The sequence below is a fragment of the Scyliorhinus torazame genome, chromosome 8, assembly GCF_047496885.1.
Source record: "Scyliorhinus torazame isolate Kashiwa2021f chromosome 8, sScyTor2.1, whole genome shotgun sequence".
Lineage (NCBI taxonomy): Eukaryota > Metazoa > Chordata > Chondrichthyes > Carcharhiniformes > Scyliorhinidae > Scyliorhinus > Scyliorhinus torazame.
In genome coordinates this window covers 63,309,698-63,335,451 of record NC_092714.1, presented here as the reverse complement: position 1 = coordinate 63,335,451, position 25,754 = coordinate 63,309,698, and the positions used below count along the sequence as shown (strand labels likewise).

General features: G+C 45.1%; 1 protein-coding gene across 5 annotated transcripts in view; it reads left to right on the top strand.

Moving 5' to 3' along the window:
* tmem39a (transmembrane protein 39A) overlaps positions 1 to 25,754 on the top strand; it is a 99,159-nt gene that overhangs the window by 55,442 nt on the left and 17,963 nt on the right. For all 5 annotated transcript variants that reach the window (XM_072513736.1, XM_072513732.1, XM_072513733.1 and 2 more), the window contains 3 exons: positions 7,448 to 7,670; positions 12,512 to 12,595; positions 13,336 to 13,490. In XM_072513736.1, the coding sequence (XP_072369837.1) occupies positions 7,448 to 7,670; positions 12,512 to 12,595; positions 13,336 to 13,490 (462 nt within the window). The remainder of the gene's footprint in view (positions 1 to 7,447; positions 7,671 to 12,511; positions 12,596 to 13,335; positions 13,491 to 25,754) is intronic.

The following is a 25,754-nucleotide window of genomic DNA, read 5'->3' as shown; positions in this document are numbered from 1 at the left end:
TGTGTAATCTCTATTCCTAATTTACCCCTTGAGACCCAGGTATACTACACTTCTTCCAATACTTTTATATTCTTCCTAAAGTGTTGTTTTTAGTTTGTTCACCTGACTTGGGCATTATGGTCCAGGCTAGCGTAATGGGCCAAATGGCCTCCTGCCCTGTGACGCCCCTTGCTTGGAGAAGTGTTTCCTAATTTCACTCCTGGTTCAAATTTTTTAGACTTGTCCTAGACTCCCCAACCATTGGAAATATATTTTCTCTTTCTATCTTTTCTGTTCCTCTTTAATATCTTAAACTTTGATTAAATCACCCTCAAACATCTAAATTCCAGTAGGTACATCATTTGTTTGTGTAATCTCTATTCCTAATTTACCCCTTGAGACCCAGGTAAACTACACTTCTTCCAAGACTTTTATATTCTTCCTAAAGTGTTTTTTTTTTGTTCACTGGACTTGGGCGTTATGGGCCAGGCTAGCATAATGGGCCGATTGGCCTCCTTCTGCACTGTAAATTATATGATGTCTAATTGCCCTCGAGAAAATAGTGATGCGTCACCTTATTGAAATGCTGCAGCCCATGTGGATGCAGTACCCCGTTGGGTAGGGAGTTCCAGCATTTTCCAGTGAGTAAAGGAATGACGATACAATTCCAAGTCAGGATGGTGCATGACTTGGGAGGGCAGTTTGTAGGTGATGGTGTTCCCATGCATCTGCCTGTATCCTTCTAGGTGGTAGTGGCCGCTGTTTGGAAGGTGCTGTTGAAGGTTCCTTGGGTGAGTTGCTGCAATGCAACTTGTAGATGGCACACTGCTGCTATGGTGTGTCACAAGTGGAAGGGGGTCGAGACTTTTTTTTTTTTTTTTTTTTTGTTGAACTTTAGAGTACCCAATTCATTTTTTCCAATTAAGGGGCAATTTAGCATGGCCGATCTACCTAGTCTGCACATCTTTGGGTTGTGGGGACGAAACCCATGCAAACACTGGGAGCATGTGCAAACTCCACATGGACAGTGACCCAGAGCCGGGATCGAACCTAGGATCTCGGCGCCGTGAGGCAAGAAGGGCTAACCCACTGCGCCACCGTGCTGCCCCTTGGGAGTCAATACTTAAGTGTGAATGGAGTGCCAATCAAGCGGGCTGCTTTGTGCCAAATAGTGACAAGCCTCCAGAGCATTTTTGGAGCTGCACTCCTCCAGGCGAATGCCAAACCAGTTGCCCTCTTGTATTTATATGGATAGTCTTGTTTGGTTCAATGATAACCCCCCCCCCCACCCCAGGATGTTGATAGTAGGAGATTCAGTTATGTTAATCCCATTGAATGTCAAGGGGCTCTGCTTAGCTACTCTGTTGTTGGAGATGGTCATTGCCTGATGCTTGTGTGGTACAAATGTTACCTGCCACTTGTCAGTCCAAGCCTGAATATTGTCCACGTCTTGCTACATATGGACACAACACTGCTTTAGTATCTGAGGACTTGCAAATAGCATTGTACATTGTACAATCACTAGTGAACATCCCCACTCCTGACTTTATTATGGAGGAAAGCTCATTGATGAAACTGCTGGTTGCGCTGGGGACACTATCCTGAGGAATTCCTGCAGTGATGGGATGATTGACCTCCAACCACAATCATCTTTGTTTGTGCTAGGTAAGACTCCAACCAGTGGAAAGCTCCTGCTCTCTTCTCCCCCACCACCCCCATTCCCATTGACTCCAGTTTTGCTAGGAATCCTTGACTTCCCCTGGAGTTAAGTTCTTTAGTCTATATTTGTGCCAAGGTCAAGAGCTGAGTCACCCTGGTGGAACCCAAACTGAGCACCCGTGAGCATGATATTGCTGAATAAATGCCATGTGATAGCACCTTTGATGACACCTTTCACCATTTTGGTGATCGAGAGTAGACTGTTGGGGTGATAATTGGCTGGGTTGGATTTGTCCTGCTTTTTGTGTACAGGACATGCCTGGGCCAATTTTGCACATTGCTGGGTAGATGCCAATGCTGTAACTACTGAACTGGCTTGGCAAGGGGCTCTGCTCGATCTGGAGAACAAGTCTTCAGTACTATTACCAGAACATTGTCAGATGCCTGTAGCCTTTGCAGTGTCCAACCATTGCTTGATATTATGTGGAGCTAATCGAATTGGCTGTAACTGGTGTTTGTGATGCAGGGGTCCTTGGTGGGACGACAAGATGGTTAATCCACTGGCACTTCTGGCTGAAGATGGTTGCAAATGCTTCAGCCTTATCTTTTGCACTGATGTGCTGAGCTCCCCCTTTATTGAGAATGGGGATATTTGTGGAGCCGCTTCCTCCTGTTAGCTGTTTAATTGTAGTCTACTGTCATTGACGACTCGATGTTGCAGGGCTTGAATCTGATCCATTTGTTGTGGGGTTGCCTAGCTCTGTCTATCGCATACTGCTTCTGTGGTTTGGCATGCATGTAGTCCTATGATGTAGGATTACCAGGTTGATAGCTCATTTTTTTAGATATGCCCTGTGGTGCTCCTGGCATGTTCCTCTGCATGCTTCATTGAACCAGGGTTGTTCCCCCCCCCCCCCCCCCCTCCCTGGTTGGTGGTAATGTGGGGTAATGCTGGGCCATGAGATTACAGATTGTGATTGTACACAATTCTGCTACTGCTGATGGCGTCCATAAGGTGCTGGAGGCCCAGTTTTGAGTTGCTAGATCTTTTTGAAATTATTCTATTTAGCACTGGTATTGCCACAACACAATGGAGGTTGTGAATGCTGGACTTCGCCTCCAAAAAGACTTTGCGGTGGTAACTCCTACCATTATTGTAGTTGACAGAGGTCAAATAGGTTTTCCCTCTTGTTGGTTCCCTCACCATCTTCCACAAACCCAGTCGAGCAGCTACAACCTTTAGAGCTCGGTCAGTAGTGGTGTTATCAAACCGCTCTTTGTGATGAACATGGAAGTCCCCCATCCAAAGTACATTCTGTGTCCTTGCCACTCTGTGCTTCCTCCAATTGGTGTTCAACGCAGAGGCAGAGGACTTTTTCTTCAATTGACGGGGTGCACTAGGATTTGGCTTTATTGTCACAGGTACTGAGGTACAATGAAAAGTATTTTTCTGTATACAGTCTAGACAGATTTTTCCAGACATGGAAAAACATAGGACATATGATAGATACACAATGTAAACACATAGACACTGTCATCAGGTGAAGCATACGGAGTGTGGTACTACTCAGTAGAGAAGATGTGTGGAGAGGTCAGTTCAATCCAGAAGAGGATAATTCAGGAGTCTGGTAACAGCTGGGAAGAAGCTGTTTTTGAATCAGTGAGTGCCTGTTCTCAGACTTTTGTATCTCCTGCCCGATGGGAGAGGTTGGAAGGGAAAACAACCCAGGTGAGAGAGGCAGTGGGAGGTGTAGCCAGAGTCAATGGATGTGAGGCAGTTTTGCGTGATGGACTGGGTTGTGTTCATTACTCTCTGTACTTTCTTATGGTCTTGGATCGAGCAGTTGCCACACCACGCTGTGATGCAGCCGGATAGGATGCTTTTATGGTGCATCTATAAAATTGGTGGTAAGAGTCAATGTGAACATGCCGAATTTCCTTCGTTTCTTGAGGAAATATAGGTGCTGTTGTGCTTTTTTGGTTGCAGCTCGACATAGGTGGACCAGGACAGATTGTTGGTGATGTGCACACACAGAAATTTGAAGCTGTCAGCCATCTCCACCTCGGCACCATTGAGACAAACGGGTGTGTACGATATTTTGCTTCCTTTGCAATGTTTGACCTGATGCCATGAGACTTCATGGAGTACAGAGTCAATGTTGACTCCCAGGATCAGTCCCTCCTCTGAATATTGCTCTGCCGCTGTCACCTCTGGGTCTCTCCTGCTGATGGGACAGGACATAAACAGGGATGGTGATGTCTATGTATAATGTGATTTCAATGACAATGACTGTAACACGTTGTTGCTTGACTAGTCTGTGGGCAGCTCTCTCCATTTTGGCACAACCCCCAGCTGTTAAGGAGAATGTTGCAACGTTGACGGGGCTGGGTTTTCCATACTCATTTCCAATGCCTAGGTTGATAGCAGGTGGCCAGTCCAGGTTCAATCCTGTTAGACTTTATAGCAGTTTGACACAACTGAGTGGCTTGCTAGGCCATTTCGAGGGCATTTGAGAGTCAACACATTACTGTGGTCTTAATCATAAGTAGACCAGACCAGGTGAGAGAGGCAGATTTCCTCCACACCAAGCATGGCTGACCAGGTGTGTCTCCCACTTTTATCGCCTGCCATTGGCATGTTGGAAAGATTTTGCAGGTTGACACTGAACTTGTTAGCTGTGTTATGAACCTACCTTCCTAGGCCATTGTAATGATTCATTTTCACGAGCTTCATTTGTAAATACAATAAAGGTTTAACAATAAGAAAACAGCAGCCTCAACGATAGCAGTACGCCATGGAGTTCTCCAGATGTTCCAGGTTCTGAATTTGATTTTAAGTGGTGGAAGATGTCTGTGTGTGAGCTATTTTAACATGAGGTGACCACATGGGCTTGATGGAGCACGACCTTAATCCAAGGCAGCTGGCAACTAGGTTCCGCTGTATGGACCCACGACATACAAGCACACATACTGCTATTGTCCTCTCTCCTTTCCACAGAACCTGTCTCCCTGGGATTCATAAAGTGCATTGATAGGCTCACGAGTGTGGTATTGGCCCCTCGCTGTGAATTGTCCCGGCGCTTTTCTCTCTCGCTCCTCTCGGTGGTGGTTAATACCTTTTTGGGTCCTCTTTTCCGCTCGCTCGGCATGTGAACATTTTTGCACACTATTCGATCAAAAGATGAGCTTTTCATAAGGCAGTGACTAATTTTTGATAGTGGTGGACTGATTCTGAACAGCCATTCGTATACTGTAATATCATGCCATTGGCGACTTCCTGGTTCGCGTTATCACAATCAACATCCTGGCGTTACCATTGATCAGAAATTGAACTGGACTAGCCACATTAATACTGTGGCTACCAGGGCAAGTTAAAGACTAGGAATCCTACAGCGAAGTAACTTGTCTCCTGAACCGCAGCCCCCCCCCCCCCCCCCCCCCCAAGTGTGTCCACCATCTACAAGGCACAAGTCAAGAGTGTAATGAAATACTCTCCACTTGCCTGGATGAGTGCAACTCCAACAATTCTCAAGAAGCTTGACACCATCCAGAACCATGCAGGCCATAAGACATAGGAGCAGAATAGGCCACTCGGCCCATCGAGTCTGCTCTGCCATTCAATCATAGCTGATATTTTTCTCATCCCCATTCTCCTGCCTTCTCCCCATAACCCTGATCCCCTTATTAATCAAGTACCCACCTATCTCTGTCTTAAAGACACTCTTATTTGGCATCCACCGCCTTCTGTGGCAAAGAGTTCCACAGATTCATTACACTTTCATTCATTCATTCCGCCCACATGATTGCTCTCCTCTCCACAAACATTCAAACCCTCCACCACTGACAAACAGTGGCATACGGGTGTACCACCTACAAGATGCACTGCAGTAACTCACCAAGATTCCTTAGACAACACCTTCATACTCGTGACCACTACCATCTAGAAGGACAGGTATTGCACCACAATACTGCCAAACCAATGCTGACCTCGCATGGCAGGATTCTATCCGAGTCCTATTTGAAAGCATGTTACCTTTTTACGATTTTGCTGTTTACACGATTCAGCAGGAAGGGAATCCCCTGCGAACGATGGGAGTTGACTGTAATTAAGCTTGTATGTCCTGCCATATTCTATTGAAAATTTCTTCTGAAACACGCTACCCCATTTCTTGTGATACATATAGAACACTGACTTAATAGGACCTTCTTGAGCTCTAACATCTCAATTTCATCAATTTTTGGCATCCAGCTTTCCTATTTGTCCTCCCTAGGCTTCTGAATTCACACGCCTTCACTATTTATTAATACTAGTACAGTCATTGCCTTATTCTTGCCTGCCACTGCTTTCCAGTTAACCATAAGTAATCCTATGCCTAAACTACTTGTCTGAGACCCAGACAACTTAAGAGCAGTTTGTGCTTTTGTGACTTTTTCTATTTGAATGTATTGGCTTGAAGGTTTCGAGAGTCCTGTTGCCTCATTGGTGACTACATCACAATCAAAATGTGAACATAAATTTATTCATGTTGCAGAAATATGGTAACATGGATTTAAGCTTTTGCACATGAAGGCTTGAGGCTCCATGGTAGGTACCAACGTGACTCATAAAGATGAAACGACTCTGGGGAAACCCTCATTTCTATAGCACTTATAAAATTACACTAGTTCCATCTAGTTGTGAAAATTGAAACTGCACTGTTATTCTTGTTATTCTACACGTTGGTCACTCATCAATTTAGTGACATCAAATAGACCGACAATCCATACAGAAGAATGATTGAAATTTTCTGTAAATATCTTTACTAGCCTATAGATTAGGACCACTGTATATGCTCAGTACAATGCTTTCATTCCTTGAAAAAGATTTTGTAAACCTGCAGATGTGATTGCCACAGACGTTAGCCTCAATAGATTTCCTGTGCCTAGATGTTATAAAATCTGCCTTGTCTGATTTTTAAGAACAGACGTGCGTGAGGATTTAATTCCATCAAACCATGTACTGTAGTTTGGATGAATAACATTTGTACCTTGCTCATAAATCATTCATGAGCTTTGAGGTTGGAGCTTTCTAATTTCCAATTTTTATTTCTGTTTTTAAAAATAAATTTAGAGTACCCAATTCATTTTTTCCAATTAAGGGGCAATGTAGCGTGGCCAATCAACCTACCCTGCACATCTTTGGGTTGTGGGGGCGAAACCCACGTAAACACGGGGAGAAATGTGCAAACTCCACACAGACAGTGACCCAGAGCTGGGATCGAACCTGGGACCTCGGTGATGTGAGGAACCACTGCACCACCATGCTGCCCTTCTAATTTATAATTTGTCAAGCCTGCAAAGATTTTTAAAAATAAATTTAGAGTACCCAATTATTTCTGTTTTCCAATTAAGGGGCAATTTAGCATGGCCAATCCACCTAACCTGCACATCTTTGAGCTGTGGGGGTGAAACCCACGCAGACATGGGAGAATGTGACTAGCCTGAAAGATAATAAAATGTACTTAGACTGATGAAGTAGTTGAGGTTGTCTATCCACACTAAATTGAAAAATAATGATAGTGGATTTTGGTTTACATGTACTTTTATTTTGCGTACCCATTTACAAAATGGTAAAGAATCCTGAAATTTAACAGGATTTTTCTGATCAAAGATTCATCCTTTTTAGAAAATAGAATTTTCAAGTTACTGAGCAAGTTTTTATTTTTTGTTTGCTTGTATTTTCAGAAATTAGTAAAACTGATTTTAACTACATCAAATCAACTGGGGTTTTTTGGGGTTTTTAAACCGTGTTTTCTTCCTCCCTTTTTAGGAATGGCAGTGCCATTGGTCTGTCTGCCCCTCCGATCACTGCCCTGATTACCCCGGAGCCTGTCCGCCACTGCCGTATTCCTGACCTTCCAACGGATGGATGCCTTGTCTTTGAGCTTCTTTTTTTCATTTACCTGCTGATGGCCCTCCTTGTCCAATATATTAACATCTATAAAACAGTCTGGTGGTTTCCATATAATCACCCTGCTGCTTCTACCTCACTGGTGAGCATGTTTTTTTTATAAAGTCCCAAGTTATGAACTTGTAACTGACTGACTGATTTACTGTTTAATGAGTGTCAATTATACACAATGCATGCAGACTGTGACATTAACTAAGTGCTCAAATAAAGCCCAATGCAACTGTTCAAATTGTATAATGAATGCCATTTGAAATTGAGATTGTAATTCACTTCTCTTTGTTTCTACCGGCAACAAAACATAGGAATTAGGAGCAGAAGTAGGCAATTCAGCTCTTCGAGCCTGCTCCGGCATTCAATCAGATCATGGCTGATTTCGTCCTGGTCTCAAATGCACCTCCCTACCTGTTCTCCATATCCCTTTAACCCGTGAACAGTGTTACTGCTCTGTATGTGTGGCTAAGGTCTTGTGTTTTCTTTGTTTACAATCATTCACTCTTTCACCTGGTTATGAATTCAATTCAGTTCATTGTGTGCCTGGGTACTAAATGACAAGTCTGTGGATATTTAGTATTTAAAGTACAGGATGTTCCAATGCTTGTTACATTCGTACCTCCCAGTAACAAGGGTGGGTGGGACACTCTGGGAGTGATCAGTTCAAAGCTCAATGGATAACTCTTGAGACAGTCAATTTTAGGCAGTCTGCCAACTAGAAGATATGGACAGGAATAGGACCTGTTAAGCAAGCTAAAAGAAGAGAGTAAAGAAATGAGCTCTGAATTAACAAAAGAGGTGCAGTTGGCAGACCTGCTCTGTATTGTGGGTCACTGAGTCAAATTTTCTCACCTTTGATTTCTGTAGTGCAAGGACAATTATTGCTCCTTTGGAGCATTGGTGTTCTGCTTGGCATGGCCATCGATCTGAAAGAGCTAGCGTTTGAACATACTTCGGAATCCAGGGAGAAGGAATTTCTGAAGGCAAGTTCAAAACTGTGTGAGGTGGGCATTGTTAAAGCCGTCCAGTTGGAGTGACATTTGGAGATAATTCCAAAGCAGGATCTTCAAAGGTGGAAATTGGCAACCCTCCTGAGAAAGATAGTTACCGTGAGATGAGTTGATTCACAGGGGGACTATGTTGGGGATGATTTGAGAAATGAATGGAATTTGATTTGGTTGCATCTGTCATTTACTCTGTGGTGTAGTACATTGTTTTTTTTTTTTTGTTCAAGACACATGGAATCTTGTGGCTTTCAAAAGCAGGTAGCTTGAATTTCAACCTTTTTATCTGCTTTAAACAAAATGTTATTGCTCCCTAACCGGAACTACTCCACATCCAAGGATCATAACAACATAGTCTCTCATGCTTGCTCTTTGGTCTCCAAGTTGCCAAAGAAGTAGTTTGGTGCCCTGGCTGAGAATTGGTTCATGGTTCTTACTTAGCTTCTGTTCATATCCATGTATTGGTATATAAAGTCTTCAGGGGAATATTTTAATCCTAGAATATTGTGAACAAGAAATCCTAGAGTGGATCAATATTTGGCCAATAGTGTAACTATTGACCGAATTCCTCTAATGCTGTGCTAAAGGATACATGGAGCAGTCCAGAACTCTTCCCATAATGGTTTCATATAATTGGTGTGTGCTTGGAGCGAGACCTGTAATGCTTTTATTTTGCTTAGGAAATATAAAATCTAGGTATTAATTAAAAGAAGAATGTCACAATGTTCACTGTTTAAATCAAAAGAATTTTACGACATAAAAATCAAAGAACGTGAATACTGATAATTTAACTGACTATTTGAGATATATAGGAGTCTCAAAATCATAGCTTGATTGGTTTATGTTGCGGGCAATTTGGGTCGAGCTGGATCGGGTGAGGTCAAGGATCACTTAGCGCATAGGCATAGACTGGCATGCAAGCAGCAAATTAGTTGGGTAACCCACCATGCCAATGCAGCGCCTAACCAAATTGTGCAGTTATGTTTTAAATTTCACTTAATAAAACTTATTGCATGGCACATTCTTAAAAATATCTGTCTATGGACAGTCAGAATTGAGACTGTGCTGTTCTTGAAACCAATCTTTTCTATGCCAATTTGACATGCATTCCCAATAAGCACAAGTCAGATATTTAGCAGAAATTGGAAGATTAACTACTTGATCATATGAGGGTTAAGTTTTTCTTTGGGCCAATTTACTCCTTCAAATCTCCTCCAAATGTCCCACTCAGTTCAACACAGCCATCACTAATATCTTAAACATAGCCAGCTTGGGTTAGAACTCTCCTGGTTCTAATATTTAAGTCTGGAGTCTTGTATATAAAATTCTTTCTCTTCTCAGCTTGGTTATCCTCGTGGTTAATCTTGCTGCTGGTAGAGTATTTCAATTACAGGATTATGCACACTTTTTTAGCCAGTACCCATAATTTCAACTGAACACTGAAAGTGATGTTTCCTGCAGAAAGATTATTCTAAACTTTAAAAAAAAACTAAAACTGTATTTGAGATAGAACCACACCTATTATCTGCTCACCCTTTATAATCAACTTATTGTTAACCCTTTTGCTATTTATTGATTTAGCTCCTGGGCAACTTGGTCACCTGATCAGTTGTTGGAAGCAAAGTGCTTTACCAGGCATCTTCTCCTTAGTTCTTAAAAGGACCATCATCCCAATGTAAATGTTTTTTTCCATAAGGATAATACTTTTTCTGCCTGTGAATCTAAGTGAAATTAATACAGTAGTCCTAATACAGTTTTTCATTGGCAATGCTAATCGGCCAATAATTGTCCTTGCACTACAGAAATCAAAGGTGAGAAAATTTTACACTCTAAAATCGAAGATTGTTGTTCTGAAGTGGATTGCTGGGAGTATAAATGGAGATTTTCTCTCCAGCTACGTTTGTATGACATTTTAGTATGACATTCCTGATTTGCCAAGCTTAGAAATGCACACCACTAAAAAAAGGTTTTGTAGGCAAAACTATTGTGTAGCTCCATAAATATTAAGTTTTAAATTAATTAGCCACATGTTACTGATGGAAATGGAGGCTGCTGTTGTTACTTCCATTCTGCTGTACTGCAGATATTGAAGGGCCATCCAATTTGTGAGCATGCTCGGGGGGGGGGGGCTGAATTGCCTACTGCTGCTCTTAGTTCTTATGTTCTTGTACAAATATCTGAAACGTTCACCAAGTAAATGCCAGTAGTAAAAAGAGCAGTAAGCATTTCCAGCGAGCCAGAGGTATACTAGAGAATATTTAGACTTTTTAAGCAAGATTAAGGATATAATAATGGTATTGAACTGTACAGAAATGCTGTTAAGGCATTAACTTTTGAATTCAAACAACCGCTATCATTGTTTATAAACCTTGGTCACTGTTACAGCCTTCAATAATAGGTTATTTTTTTAAATACAGAGCAACTTTTTAAAAATGTTTCTCTACAATATTTTCATTGAATTCACAGCAGAATATTACACTGTACTAATTTCTGTGAATCATTGTAGTTAAAGTGACCGTAAACATGTCTCCCGTATTAATTCATGGAATAGAAATGTTATCACAGATGACTGAAAAACTTTTGTCCAAGGAATTGATTCCCCTGTTATTATGGCACATTGTAGTATTTAATTTGCAGGAAAAAAAAATTGGGTGGTCTATTTAAACTCAGACAGAATGCTCTACCACTAATGTTGCTAGCAATCTTTTGAGATCCAAGTCATAGAGTAAGGAAATCACAATTGAACTGGATGTGGATTTTTTTTCTTCCTTTTCAAAATGTTCACTTTTATTTCTTATGGTCTACAAATTATTTTGTGATCAGTTTTGCATTTAAGTAATTAGTCAGTTTCAGCAGTGTGTATAAATAATGGCTATTCTAATATCTTGGAATCTTGAAGGATGAAGGCCTTTATTTCCAGTGCAGCATTTATTTCAGTCATAAATTTGACCAAAATACACACATTTGCTGTTTTCTCTCTCATCACCTGGGGTTGGAAAAAAAAATAGCATAGAATTAACAAATTTGGTGAAGTGGCTACAGCAAAGAACGTTCTCTGGTGACAACCCTCCTTCTCTCAACATTGTGAATTCCTTTCCAAGACATTCATTTTAATCCTAAAGTGTTTCATAAAACAAATTTATTATGAACTAGATCAAACTGATCCTATTTTCCAAGTTTCTAATTCCTGCTTTAAGTATTTAAATAATTTATAAAATTGGTATGTCTTTGATCTAATTCTGCACTCGGGTGTTCCGATACAAGGCATTTTTATTACATTGAATTAAATATTTGTATTCATGCATTTCTGCTCTATAGCCTGAATGAACAACCAGTCAAGCCATTTACCAGCCACTTTATTGCCTGGTTTCATTGAAGTGACTTCCATGTGATCCGTGATCAGTAGGAAGAGAGGTGGGGCTAATAATCCGTGTGAAATTATTTTCATTTTAGGCAGGATTGAGGATGACTTGTTTTCACTTCTGTCTGTGCCTTTTAATATAGCTAAAGAATCAATACATAATTCCTGCCATTTGGGGCAGGAGGTACTTGAAGTGGTGGATAAATTAGTTACTTTGGGGGACTCTGCACTCCCCCCTTTACTTAGACTTTAACCTCCACATAGTCTTCAAGTCAAGGTCTCTCAAGGTGCTCGGTGCCTTTCCGAATACTCTGTTTTGAGTTTTCACAGGCTGGGAACTCCCATGAATTGGTAAGGATGTTGGATCTCTTCAGAGATACTTTTGAGAACATCCCTAAAGTGCTTCCTCTGTGTCCTGGAAGTCTCTTGCCCCAGCAATGTTTGGAGTGGCATAGTTGTTTTAGGACCCTGGTGTCAGGCATGTGAAATTCTATCTGCTTTAATAAACCAATCTGTGCTAATGTTTTTGTATAGTGATTTTATTTAATATTTAACTTTCTTTTTTAGAGCTTTCATCTGATTGATTATCACTTGGCAGCGTTTATTACTATAATGTTGGCCCGAAGACTGGTTTGGACCCTCGTTTCAGAGGTGATTTTGTATGAAGTTTTTTGCCAGCTAGAAATAGGCACCTTGTGCCAGTGAATTGCATGCATACCTGTCTTGGTAGAAGCTAGTACCAACCCAGAGCATGTTTTTAAAAAACCAAAATCTGTGTAAATACTGGTGGTATAAATCAAATGTTTATTTGCCATGTAACTTGGAAACTCCTCACTAATTATAACCTAACCTTTGAGGGCATGTCTGGGTTTACAACCAGATTATTTATTTGTGGTACATCAAGTATCATCAATGGCCTGGAGTATCACTGATTTAATTTTCTATGCTTCAGTGAGCCTAGTGTAATTCTAAAATTTCTAAAACTGATTGGGCATCCTATTAACCGATATTTCAGTATGTCAGATTGGCCTTGTGTTGCAAATGATACTTGCATCCCACTAAGGTACCTATTTCTATTCTACCCCTTTTGTTTCCTTTGTTGGTTATTTGTGAGTTGCATTTTTATTTTCAATGTTCAAGATTTCTGCCTTGAAACTGCTAAAGATGCATGCTGTGCTGCAGTTTTGATTGTAATTCTCTCCTGTCTTTGGGCTGACTCCAACGAACAACAACAATTGTGTAGATATAACCGAAGTAGCCATCTGCAGATGTTATATATAGAATTGGTGACACTGTTTTTCTGCTAATTGGAGTATAACTTTCTTGAATTACTTAATCTACACACAATTCAAATCTCGAACCTTGTCAGTTAATGTAATTATTTCTTGCAGGCATCTCAAACCAGTACAACCTCTATAATGTGGTACACTTTGTTGATAGTGGCTCGTTTGGTACTTCTCACGTTGTGTGGCTGGGTACTTTGCTGGACACTTGTCAATCTTTTTAGGAATCATTCTGTGCTAAATCTCCTTTTTCTCGGATATCCGTAAGTATTCTTTCATAAATATTTTAAGTTGGCTAGTGGGAGTAGTGATTTTCTGTTTGATTTCTAGATGGCTCATATAGATTCCATTTGTAAACCTTCCAGTTGCTTTTCTAAAAATATTGTTAAAAGTTACCAATGAGTGGTACACCTAATTGTGATTCTCTTAAATGTAATCTTGTGTTGGGCACAAATCCTGAATGTGCATTCTAGGTGTATATATTGAAATTAACAGTTGATGAGGCTGTTTTTAAAAAGAAATACAGGATCCTTGACTTTAATGATAGAGGCGTAGAGTACAAAAGCAGGATAATTATGCAAAATGTTTATAAACTCCTTGTACGGCCTTGGTGAAATATGTCCAGAATTGGGCACATGCTAGTCACTTTCAAATCAAGGTTTGATATGGACTTGAAAAGAAAACATTTGAAGGACATGGAGAAAATTGGTGGCACAGTGGTTAGCACTGCTGCCTCAGTGCCAGGGACCCGGGTTCGATTCTGGCCTCTTGTGATTGTGCGGAGCTTGCATCTTCTCCCAGTGTCTGCATGGGTTTCCATTGGGTGCTCCAGTTTCCTCCTACAGTCCAAAGTTAGGTGGATTGGCCATGCTAAATTGCCCCTTAGTGTCAAAAGGTTAGCTGGGGTTACAGGGATAGGGCAGGGGAGTAGGCAAAAAGGTTAGCTGGGGTTACAGGGATAGGGCAGGGGAGTAGGCATAGTTGGGGTACTCTTTCGGAGGGTCGGTGCAGTCTTGATGGGGCCAAATGGCCTCCTTCTGTACTGTCGGGATTCTATGAAAATGCAGGGGAGAGGGATGAATTAAATGGATCTACCAAAGAGTCAACACCGAAATAATGGGCCAAATGATCGCTCTCCTGTGCTGTGTGGTTCCATGTTTATATAACAATTAAGACTTTAACTTTCTGGTAATTGGAGCCTGAGTCATAGCAGGGTTTTGCAGACCTGGGTGGGGGAGAGAGTGGGGAGGAGCTGAGCCCGAGTCTCTGTCTAGTACAGCAGTTGCAAGGATGAGTTGCAGTTGGAAATAAGGTCGAATGCAGTTGAATGAGTGAAACGTGGGTTGGGTAAAGGATCTGCTGAGTGAGGGGTGTTTGGGGAGGGGTTTTGGAAAAAGGGCTGATGTGTGTGGTATGGGAGAGGGGCTGGCTACAATCAGTTTTCTGTCATCTGGGAATATGGAGAGCTTGGTTAAATCAACCTCATCAAATGTCAATTTTACACAAGCGTGTAAAATATTTTTGCAAAGTACTCTTAAAAACAGATTTAAATTTTATATGATGTATTATGTGATATGCAATCTTTAATAATTATACACCGAATGTTATGCTGCATTATTGCTATTCTGTTTTTGCTAGCATCTGGAGTAATAGTTTTTTAATGTTCATTCATGGGATGTGGTTCTGCTGGCAAGGTCTATTGTCTATCCTGAATTACTTTTGAAATGGCAATGCTTAGTCGAAATGGAATCACTTCATGGTAACTTCATTGCCATGTTAATGCAGGCCTACTTGTGACACTAAAAGATTATTATTATCATTTGAAAATAGTTTACAAAGCACTGCCGTGGTTCTTTGCTTCGCTTCACAGGTACATAGTCCAGGAAGGTCATGTTGTGTTGTATGGACTTCATCCTGTGTTACATGCACTAATTGAATGAATGCTGAATTGCTGAGTTCACCTAGGTGATATGATACAAATGTCTTGGTACACATCCTTTACAGTAATAGAAGGAAAACAAAAGGGAAACTAACGCATTTGACATCTGATAATTCCATCTATTTGAATTGGCCTAGAAGTATTTGCACTTCACTACAGATCATTGAAAAGTGCTACAATTACATCATTCCCAGTCACTAAACATTTTGAAACCTTTTTGTCTTCAGCCATTTCATCCCTGAAGGACCAGATAAAGTATGCTTGAAGGATCCCTTCAGGTTCCCAAGACATGGGACCAGTTCTGTGACAGAAGAGACCCGTACAATAGGGCGGCACAGTGATCAGTACTGCTGCCCCAATGCACCGAGGACCCGGGATCGATCTCGGCCCCAGGTCACTGTCCGTGTGGAGTTTGCACATTCTCCTCGTGTCTGCGTGGGTCTCGCCCCCACAACCCAAAGATGTGCAGGGTAGGTGGATTGGCCACGCTACATTGCCCCTTAATTGGAAAAAAATAATTGGGTAGGTAAGTTTATAAAAAGAGACCCGTTCAAGATGAACAGGGAGCTGCACCTGAACGGAGCTGGGGCCAGTGACATTGCGGACAGGTTAACTAATGTGTGGGAGAGAGTTTCAACTAATTCATCAGGTTGCGGACCAGGGTGTAGTACTAAAAAGTAGAAATATGCACCGTGGACTGGAAATGACAAATAATATAGAATCAGGTGGGATTACATGAAATACAAAGTTAGATTTGTAGTGCACATGAGTAAATGCACAAAGTATGTTTAATAAGATTGAGCTGCAGGTGCAAAATACCAAATGGGAACATGATGTCATGGCAACAGCTGAGATCTGGCTTAAAAAGAAGGATGGGATGCTGTTGGATACAAGGTAATCTGGAAAGATGGAAAGGAAAATAGTAGCTTTAACTGAGGAAATTATTATACAGCTACGAAAAGGGTATCCTTGACGGGTTTAAGAATCTGTTTGGTTGAAGGTAAGAAACAATAAAAGATAGGAGTTTTATAGGCCACCAAAAATGGGAAGGAGATGCAGGAACTAATGCAAAAAAAAAATAAAAAATAAAAATACTGAGTGGTTAGCACTGCTGCCTACGATGCTGAGGACCAAGGTTCGATCCTGGCCCCAGGTCATTGTCTGTGTAGAGTTTGCACGTTTTCCCCATGTCTGCGTGGGTTTCACCCCCACAACCCAAAGATGTGCAGGTTAGGTGGATTGGCCACGCTACATTGCCCTATAATTGGAAAAAAAATAATTGGGTACTCTAAATATTTTTTTAATTACTAAGACGTGGAAGAACTACTAAGTAATAATAATGGGCTATTTTAACTACTATATTGAATGGGTCAGCGATTTGTGTCGAAGGAAAACATCTCTTAAGTGTGTTCTGGAGAACTTTCCAAATCACTCCTCTTAACAAGGAAGAGAGCATTGCTGACTCTAATCGTCTGGAGGATCGTGGAGAATGTTACAATTGGGAAATACCTCCAGAATGGTGTTTATAGTGTCATATGGTTCAGTTTAGTTATGGAGGAGAACAAGGAGTAACCTAGAATAAAAATATTTAGCGAGAAGACATTCGGATTTTGTTTATTGTCACGTGTACCGAGGTACAGTGAAAAGTATTTTTCTGCAAGCAGATCATTAAGTACATTAAAAGAAAATACACAATAGGGCAACACAATAGGGCAAAATAAGGTGCACAATGTAACTACATAAAAACCGGCATCAGGTGAAGCATACAGGGGTGCAGTGTTAATCAGGTCAGTCCATAAGAGGGTCGTTTAGGAGTCTGGTAACAGAGGGGAAGAAGCCGTTTTTGAGTCTGTCCGTGTGTTCTCAGACTTTTGTATCTCCTGCCCGATGGAAGAAGTTGGAAGAGTGAGTCAGCTGGGTGGGAGGGGTCTTTGATTATGCTGCCCGCTTTCCCCAGGCAGCGGGATGTGTAGATGGAGTCAATGGATGGGAGGCAGGTTCATGTGATGGACTGGGCTGTGTTCACGACTCTCTGATGTTTCTTGCAGTCTTGGGCCGAGCAGTGGCCATACCAGGCTGTGATGCAGCCAGATGGGATGCTTTCTATGGTGCATCTGTAAAAGTTGGTAAGACGTGGTGAATTTCCTAAGTTTCCTGAGGAAGTATAGGCGCTGTTGTGCTTTCTTGGTTATAGCGTTGACGTGGGTGGACGAGGATGTGTACCACTAGGAATTTGAAGCTGCTAACCATCTCCACCTCGGCCCCGTTGATGCTGACGGGGTGTGTACAGTACTTTGCTTCCTGAAGTCAATGACCAGCTCTTTAGTTTTGCTGGCATTGAGGGAGAGATTGTTGTTGTTGTTACACCACTCCACTAGGTTCTCTATCTCCCTCCTGTATTCTGACTCATCGTTATTAGAGATCCGGCCCACTATGGTCGTATCGTCAGCAAACTTGTAGGTGGAGTGGGAACCAAATTTTGCCATGCAGTCGTGTGTGTACAGGGAGTATAGTAGGATGCTTAGTACGCAGCCTTGCAGGGCCCCGGTATTGAGGACTATTGTGGAGGAGGTGTTGTTTTTTTATTCTTACTGATTGTGGTCTGCTGATTTCAGTGAATTGAGTGTTCTGGCCAAGCTAATTGGAGTCAAACAGGCAAGAGTTTAACAGAACAATGGTGGCCTATAAAGAATGGTTGCTTTGGGTACATGTGGGAAGGGTGGACAACCAATGTAGAGGCTCCCTGGATGACAAAGGAGTGAGAGTGTAGGCTGAGGCAGAAAAAGGGGGTGCATGACTATCTTCGCTTGATAATGAGGGATAATCACGATTTAATGTAAAAAGTACTGAGGTGATATAGAAAAGAGATAGTATGAGAATAGATTGGCAGCTAAAATAGGATGGCATTGAGGGTTCTTCTATAGCAGACAGTGAAAGAGTTGGCAGAGGACATGTTGGGCCAACTAGGGGCTGAAATGGAGATCTGTTGGTGGACGCTCAGGACATCGCTGAGGTACGGACTGAATCTTTTGCATTGGTGTTTACCAAGGTAAAGAATATTTCCAAAGCTATGGTAAATGAGGAACTTTCTGGAATACAGTGTAATAAAATAGATAGAGGAGGTACTAGAAAAGTTGGCGGTATTTAAAAGCGGATAAGTTACTTGGCCTGAACTTCGGGTTGCGGCGATGCACTGCTAAGCCGCATGTTTCGGCAGCTCCCGTTCTAACGACTTTTGGGCTCTTTTTGAGAGCCCCAACGGAAATTTTTTCCCCCTAGTGTATATGGAAAAGATCGGTGGTAGTGGCCAGATTGCGAAGGATCCTTTGGAGCAGCGGCAGAGAAGAGGAGGAAGAAGCAAGATGGCGACGGATGGAGCCCAGACGACATGGGGCCCAGATCAGCAGGAATTCCTTAGACTGTGTGTGGAGGAATTAAAGAAGGAGGTGCTGGCGTCTATGTTGTTGGCAATCGAAGGGCTAAAAGAAATGCAAAAGGCCCAGGCGATAGATCTCCATGGGATGAAGGCGACGGCAGCTGAGAACGAGGATGAGATTCTGGGCCTAGCGGTAAAAATGGAGATGCACGAGGCGCTACACAAGAGGTGTATCGAAAGACTCAAAGTCCTGGAGAACAGCTCGAGGAGAAAGAATCGCCGGATTCTGGGTCTCCCTGAGGGAGTGGAGGGAGCGGAGGGAGCTGACATTGGGACTTATGTGAACACGATGCTCCATTCGCTAATGGGAGCTGAGGCCCCCTCGGGGCCCCCTGGAGGTGGAAGGGGCTCACCGGGTCCTTGTGAGGAGACCAAAGGCTGGAGAACCACCAAGGGCGATAGTGGTGAGATTTCACCGCTTCACCGACAGAGAGGCTGTTTTGAGCAGGGCCAAGAAGGTACTGAGTAGCAGGTGGGATAATGCGGTGATACGAGTGTATCAGGACTGGAGCGCGGAGGTGGCGAGAAGGAGAGCGAGTTTTAATCGGGCCAAGGCGGCGCTTCACAAGAAGAAAGTAAAGTTTGGGATGCTGCAGCCGGCGTGATTGTGGGTCACATACCAAGATAGACACTACTATTTTGAAACGTCAGCAGATGCATGGACCTTCACCCAAAAAGAGAAATTGGACCAGAACTGAGGGACTGATGCTGTGGAGGAGATGACGATGTTGATGTACGGAAATGTAAATTGGGGAATGGGAGGTTCACCGTGTCGGGATCATAGATGGGTTTTTTCTCTCCTTGACGGGGGGGACACTGAGAAATGTGGGCGCCGGTGGAAAAAGGGACAGGAATGGGAACGGGGCTGTAGGGGTAGCTGCGCCATAGGGAGCGGGACTGATCCAGGAAAGCATTTTTTTCCCCCGCGTTAGGGAGATGATGGCGGGAAGATGGGCGCAAGGGGGATGAGAGTTCCACACACGGGGGGGGGGGGGTGTCGGTCATTAGAGAGCGGGAAGCCGGGGTCAGTTGGAGTCAGCTGACTTTCGGAAGCAGTATGGGGGGAGTAACCATGCTAGGTGGGGATTCGGAGGGGGGGGGGGGGACAACTGGGTTGATGCTGCTTGGAGCGAGAGGGAGCTGGCAAGGGAAGAGGTGGTCTGGATGGGAGTGCGCCGCCTGGGGGACGGGTGGGTGCGCGGGACCTGGACGTGGGACTGGCCTAGAGTAGGTGATGGCTAGTGGGGGGGGGGGGGGCAGCCCCCCAATCCGGGGGGGGGGGGAACAGCAGCCCCAGAATCCGGGGGGGGGGGGGGCAGCCCCCCAATCCGGCTGATCACGTGGAATGTGAGAGGCCTAAATGGGCTGATTAAGAGAGCCCGAGTGTTCGCGCACTTAAAAGGACTGAAGGCAGACGTCGTCATGCTTCAGGAGACTCATCTGAAGGTGGTGGATCAGGTTAGGTTAAGGAAAGGATGGGTGGGACAGGTGTTCCACTCGGGGTTGGACGCGAAAAATAGAGGGGTGGCTATATTGGTGGGGAAACGGGTGTCGTTCGAGGCTAGGAATATAGTGGTGGACAACGGTGGTAGATATGTGATGGTGAGTGGTAGATTGCAGGGAATGGAGGTCGTGCTGGTAAATGTATATGCCCCGAACTGGGATGATGCGGGATTTATGAAGCGGCTGCTGGGACGTATCCCGGACCTGGAGGTAGGAAGCCTGGTAATGGGGGGGGGGATTTCAATACTGTGCTGGATCCAGGGTTAGATCGGTCTAGATCCAGGACCGGAAGAAGGCCGGCAGCGGCCAAGGTGCTCGGGGGGTTTATGGAGCAAATGGGGGGAGTGGATCCGTGGAGATTTGCTAGGCCGTTGGCCAAAGAGTTTTCCTTTTTCTCCCATGTTCATAAGGTATACTCCCGGATAGATTTCTTTGTTTTGAGTAGGGCACTGATTTTGAGGGTGGCAGGAACGGAGTACTCGGCCATAGCCGTTTCAGACCATGCCCCGCACTGGATGGATCTGGAACTAGGAGAGGAGAGGGAGCAGCGTCCACTCTGGCGACTGGATGTGGGACTATTGGCGGATGAGGGAGTCTGTGGAAGGGTGCGGGGATGTATTGAAAGGTACCTGGAGGCCAATGATGATGGTGAGGTCCGGGTTGGGGTAGTATGGGAAGCGCTGAAGGCGGTGGTTAGGGGAGAGTTGATCTCCATTAGGGCTTGCAAGGAGAAAAAAGAGGGCAAAGAAAAGGAGAGATTAGTGGGGGAGATTTTGTGTGGATAAAAGATATGCGGAGGCCCCGGACGAAGGACTATATAGAGAGAGGCGAAGACTTCAGACGGAGTTTGACCTGCTGACCACCGGGAAGGCAGAGGCACAGTGGAGGAAGGCACGGGATGAGATACGAATATGGGGAAAAGGCGAGCCGGCTGCTGGCCCACCAGCTTCGTAAGAGGATAGCGGCGAGGGAAATAGGGGAATGAAATGGGAACTACGGTGCGGAGTGCAGGGAAGGTAAATGAGGTGTTTAAGACCTTTTTATGAGAGGCTATATAGGTCCCAACCCCCGGAGGGAAAAGAGGGATGCAACAGTTTTTGGACCAACTAAGGTTCCCGAAGGTGGAGGAGCAGGAGGTGGCAGGTTTGGGGGCGCCAATCGGGGTGATGAGGTGACTAAAGGGCTGGGGAACATGCAGGCAGGGAAGGCCCTGGGACCAGATGGGTTCCCGGTGGAATTTTATAGGAAGTATGTGGACTTGTTGGCCCTGCTGCTGGCGAGAACCTTTAACCAGGCCAGAGAAGGGGGGACTCTACCCCTGACAATGTCGGAGGCGACGATATCATTAATCCTGAAGCGAGATAAAGATCCGCTGCAGTGCGGGTCATATAGGCCTATCTCGCCAAGTAGTAGTCGCCAAGTTGCTGGCAAAAGTGCTAGCGATGAGGATCGAGGATTGTGTCCCGGGGGTGGTGCATGAAGACCAGACAGGGTTTGTAAAGGGGAGACAATTGAATGTTAACGTGCGACGGCTGTTGGGGGTGATAATGATGCCCCCAGCGGAGGGGGAGGCAGAGATAGTGGCAGCGATGGATGCAGAGAAGGCATTTGATAGGGTAGAGTGGGAGTATTTATGGGAGGTGCTGAGGAGGTTTAGGTTCGGGGAGGGGTTTGTCAGTTGGGTTAAACTCCTCTATGGGGCCCCAGTGGCAAGTGTAGTCACAAATCGGCAGAGATCGGAGTACTTTCGGTTACATAGGGGAACAAGGCAGGGGTGCCCTCTGTCCCCATTACTGTTCGCGCTGGCAATTGAACCACTGGCCATAGCGTTGAGAGACTCTAGGAAATGGAGGGGGGTGGTGAGAGGGGGAGAGGAACACGAGTGTCACTCTACGCAGATGACCTACTGCTGTATGTGGCGGATCCTGTGGAGGGGATGACAGAGGTTATGCAGATATTGAGGGAGTTTGGAGATTTTTCGGGATATAGGCTTAATATGGGGAAGAGTGAGCTTTTCGTAGTACACCCCGGGGATCAGGGAAGAGGGATAGACGGCCTGCCGTTAAGGAGAATGGAAAGGAGCTTCCGATATTTGGGGATTCGGGTAGCCAGGAGCTGGGGAACTTTACACAAACTCAATCTGACGCGGCTGGTGGAGCAGATGGAGGAGGATTTCAAGAGGTGGGACATGCTGCCGCTCTCACTGGCGGGCAGAGTGCAGGCGGTCAAGACGATGGTCCTCCCAAGGTTTCTTTTTGTGTTTCAATGTCTCCCCATTTTGATCACTAAGGCCTTTTTTAAGAAAATAGATATGTGTTATGAGTTTTGTGTGGGCAGGGAAGACCCCGAGGGTAAGGAGGGGGTTCCTGCAGCACAGCAGGGACAGAGGGGGACTGGCGTTGCCGAATCTGGACGATTATTACTGGGCCGCCAATGTGGTGATGGTTCGCAAGCGGATGAGGGAAGGAGAGGGGGAGGCGTGGAAGAGGCTGGAGATGGCGTCCTGTAAAGGAACGAGCCTAAAGGCGCTGGTGACGGAGCCGCTACGCTCTCCCCGAAAAGGTACACCACGAACCCCCAGTGGTGGCGACAACCTGAAGGATCTGGGGCAATGGAGGCGACATAGGGGTGTGACGGGTGCCCCGGTGTGGTCCCCGATCAGGAACAACCATAGGTTTGTCCCAGGAAGGATGGACGGAGGGTTCCAGAGCTGGCATCGGGCAGGAATTAGGAGATTGAGAGACTTGTTTATTGACGGGACGTTTGCGAGCCTGGGAGCGCTGGAGGAAAAGCACGAGTTGCCCCCGGGGAATATCTTTAGATACATGCAAGTGAGGGCGTTTACGAGGCAACGGGTGAGGGAATTTCCTCTGCTCCCGACACAGGGGATCCAGGATAGATTGATTTCGGGGGTATGGGTCGGGGAGGGCAAAGTGTCCGAGATGAGAGACTAGGGGGAGGCGCTGGTAGAGGAGCTGAAAGGAAAATGGGAAGAAGAGCTGGGGGAGGAGATTGAGGAGGGTCTGTGGGCTGATGCCCTAAGTAGGGTAAATTCCTCTTCCTCGTGTGCCAGGCTTAGCCTGATATAATTCAAGGTGCTACACAGAGCACACATGACTGGAGAGAGGCTGAGCAGGTTCTTCGGGGTGGAGGACAGGTGCGGGAGGTGCTTGGGAAGCCCGGCGCACCACACACACATGTTTTGGTTGTGTCCGGCACTGGATGAGTACTGGAGGGGAGTGGCAAGAGTGATTTCAAAGGTGGTGAAGATCCGGGTCAAGCCAGCTTGGGGGCTAGCTATATTTGGGGTGGCGGAGGAGCCGGGAGTACAGGAGGCGAAAGAGGCCGATATTCTGGCCTTTGCGTCCTGGTAGCCCGGCGAAGGCTCTTACTCATGTGGAAGGAAGCGAAACCCCCCGGCGTGGAGGCCTGGATAAACTATATGGCAGGGTTCATAAAACTGGAACGGATGAAGTTTGCGTTGAGAGGATCGATTCAGGGGTTCTCCAGGCGGTGGCAACCGTTCCTTGACTATCTCGCGGAACGTTAAGGGAAAATAGATCGTCAGCAGCCCAGAGGGGGCGGGGGGGGGGGGGGGGAAAGAGGGGCAACCTGTTTTGTTCTGGTTGGGTGAAGGGGCGGGGGGGAGCACTATTTTTTGTTACTTTGTTAGTTCACTTTTATTTAAACAATGTTACTTATTAGTTAATGTGTTATCTTTCATGTTGATTTGTAAGGTGGAAAAATAGTGTTTGAAAACTTTATTAAAATATATATTTTTAAAAAGTTACCTGGCCTGAGGGCAGCATGGTGGCGCAGTGGTTACACTGCTGCCTCATGGTGCCGAGGACCCAAGTTCGATCCCGGCATTGGGTCGCTGTCCATGTGGAGTTCACACAAATTCTCCCCGTGTCTGCGTGGGTCTCACCCCCACAATCCAAAAGATGTACCTGGTAGGTGGATTGGCCATATCTTTTTATTAAAACAGTAAAAAATATATACAAGGCCAAACGTACAAACACTAATTTTTGTGGCCACACTAAATTGCCCCTTAATTGGAAAGAAAAGAAAAAAATTAACAAAACGTTAACTGGTCTGGATAATCCTATATTGCTGGGGGAAATGAGGACAGGAAGTGCAGGCTGCAATCCTCCAATCATCTTACTCACTGAACTGGCACAATGTGACTGGAGGATTTCCAGTGTTACATACTTGACTGACCCAATCGGTGGGAAAGCTTTTATAAACAATCCGGCAGAAAGTTAACAGCCACTTGGACAAGCATGGATTATTAAACGGGAACCAGCACAGATTTATTAAGGGAAAATAATGTTTGACCAATCAGGTGAATTGGAGCAGTGCAGTTGATTTGTATATGGACTTTCAAAGTGCCCCCCCCCCCCCCTCCAAATATGCACAAGGTGTACTCCCGGATCAATTGCTTTGTGGCGGATAGTGCACTGCTGGCGGGCCTGGTCAACTCTGGGTACCCGGCAATTGTGATCTCTGACCATGCGCTTCACTGGGTGGACTTGCAAATGGACGGGGGGGGGGGGGGGGGGGGGCAGACCCGCAGTGGAGACAGGACATGGGGTTGTTAGCAGATGAGGTGTGCGTGTGGGTGAGGGCTGCCATTCAGGAGTATGTGGGGCTGAATGACACGGGTAAGGTTTTGGCTGCCAAGCTATGGGCTTTAGGTGATGGTTAGGGGGGTGTTCATATCGATCCGGGCGCATAGGGACAGGATGGAGCAGGCAGAGATGTCTCGGCTGGTGGAAGAGATTCTGCGGGTGGATAAGAGGTACTCTGGGGCCCCTGAAGCAGGGTTGTTGAAGGAGCGGAAGAAGCTCCAAATGGAGATTGGGCCTGTGACAACAGGGAAGGCAGTGGGGCAGTTGCGGAGTAGTGTATGATCACGGGGAGAAGGCGAGTAGGATGCTGGCTCACCAATTTGGGAAGCAGGAGGCGACGAGGGAGATCTGAAAGGTGAAAGATGGGAGGGGAAGAGCGGTTCTGGACCCGTTGCGGCTGAATGGATTTTTTGAGGAACATTTTTTTAAGAGGCTCTATGAATTGGAGCCCCCGACAGGGGGCTAGGAGGGATGCAGTGATTCCTAGACGGGTCGGAGTTCCCCAAGGTGGAGGAGAACCTGGTAGAGGAGCTGGGACCCCCCATTGGATTGGTGGAGGTGATGGAGGAGCTGGGACCCCCCATTGGATTGGTGGAGGTGATGGAGTGTATGGGGGTTATGCAGGCAGGGAAGGCCCTGGACCTGAATGTATTCCCGGTAGAATTTTATAAGACGTTATCTGGGGCCTCTGCTCAAAGGGCATACATGAGGTGAGGGATAAGGGGAAACTTCCCCCTATGTTATCGCAGGCTTCGATATCCTTAATTTTGAAGAAGGATAAGAACTCTGAGCAGTGTGGGTCTTACTGCCTGATATTGCTGTTAAATGTGGATGCCAAACTGCTGGCAAAGATCTTGGCCTCACGGTTTGAGGCTCACGGTTGAGGACTATGTGCCAGGGGTGGTAGGGCAGACCAGACGAGGTTTGTAATGGGGAGGCGTCTGTCTGCTAACATTAGGAGGTTATTAAACGTGATAATGATGCCCCCGGAGGGACCGGATGTGATGGTGGAGTACTG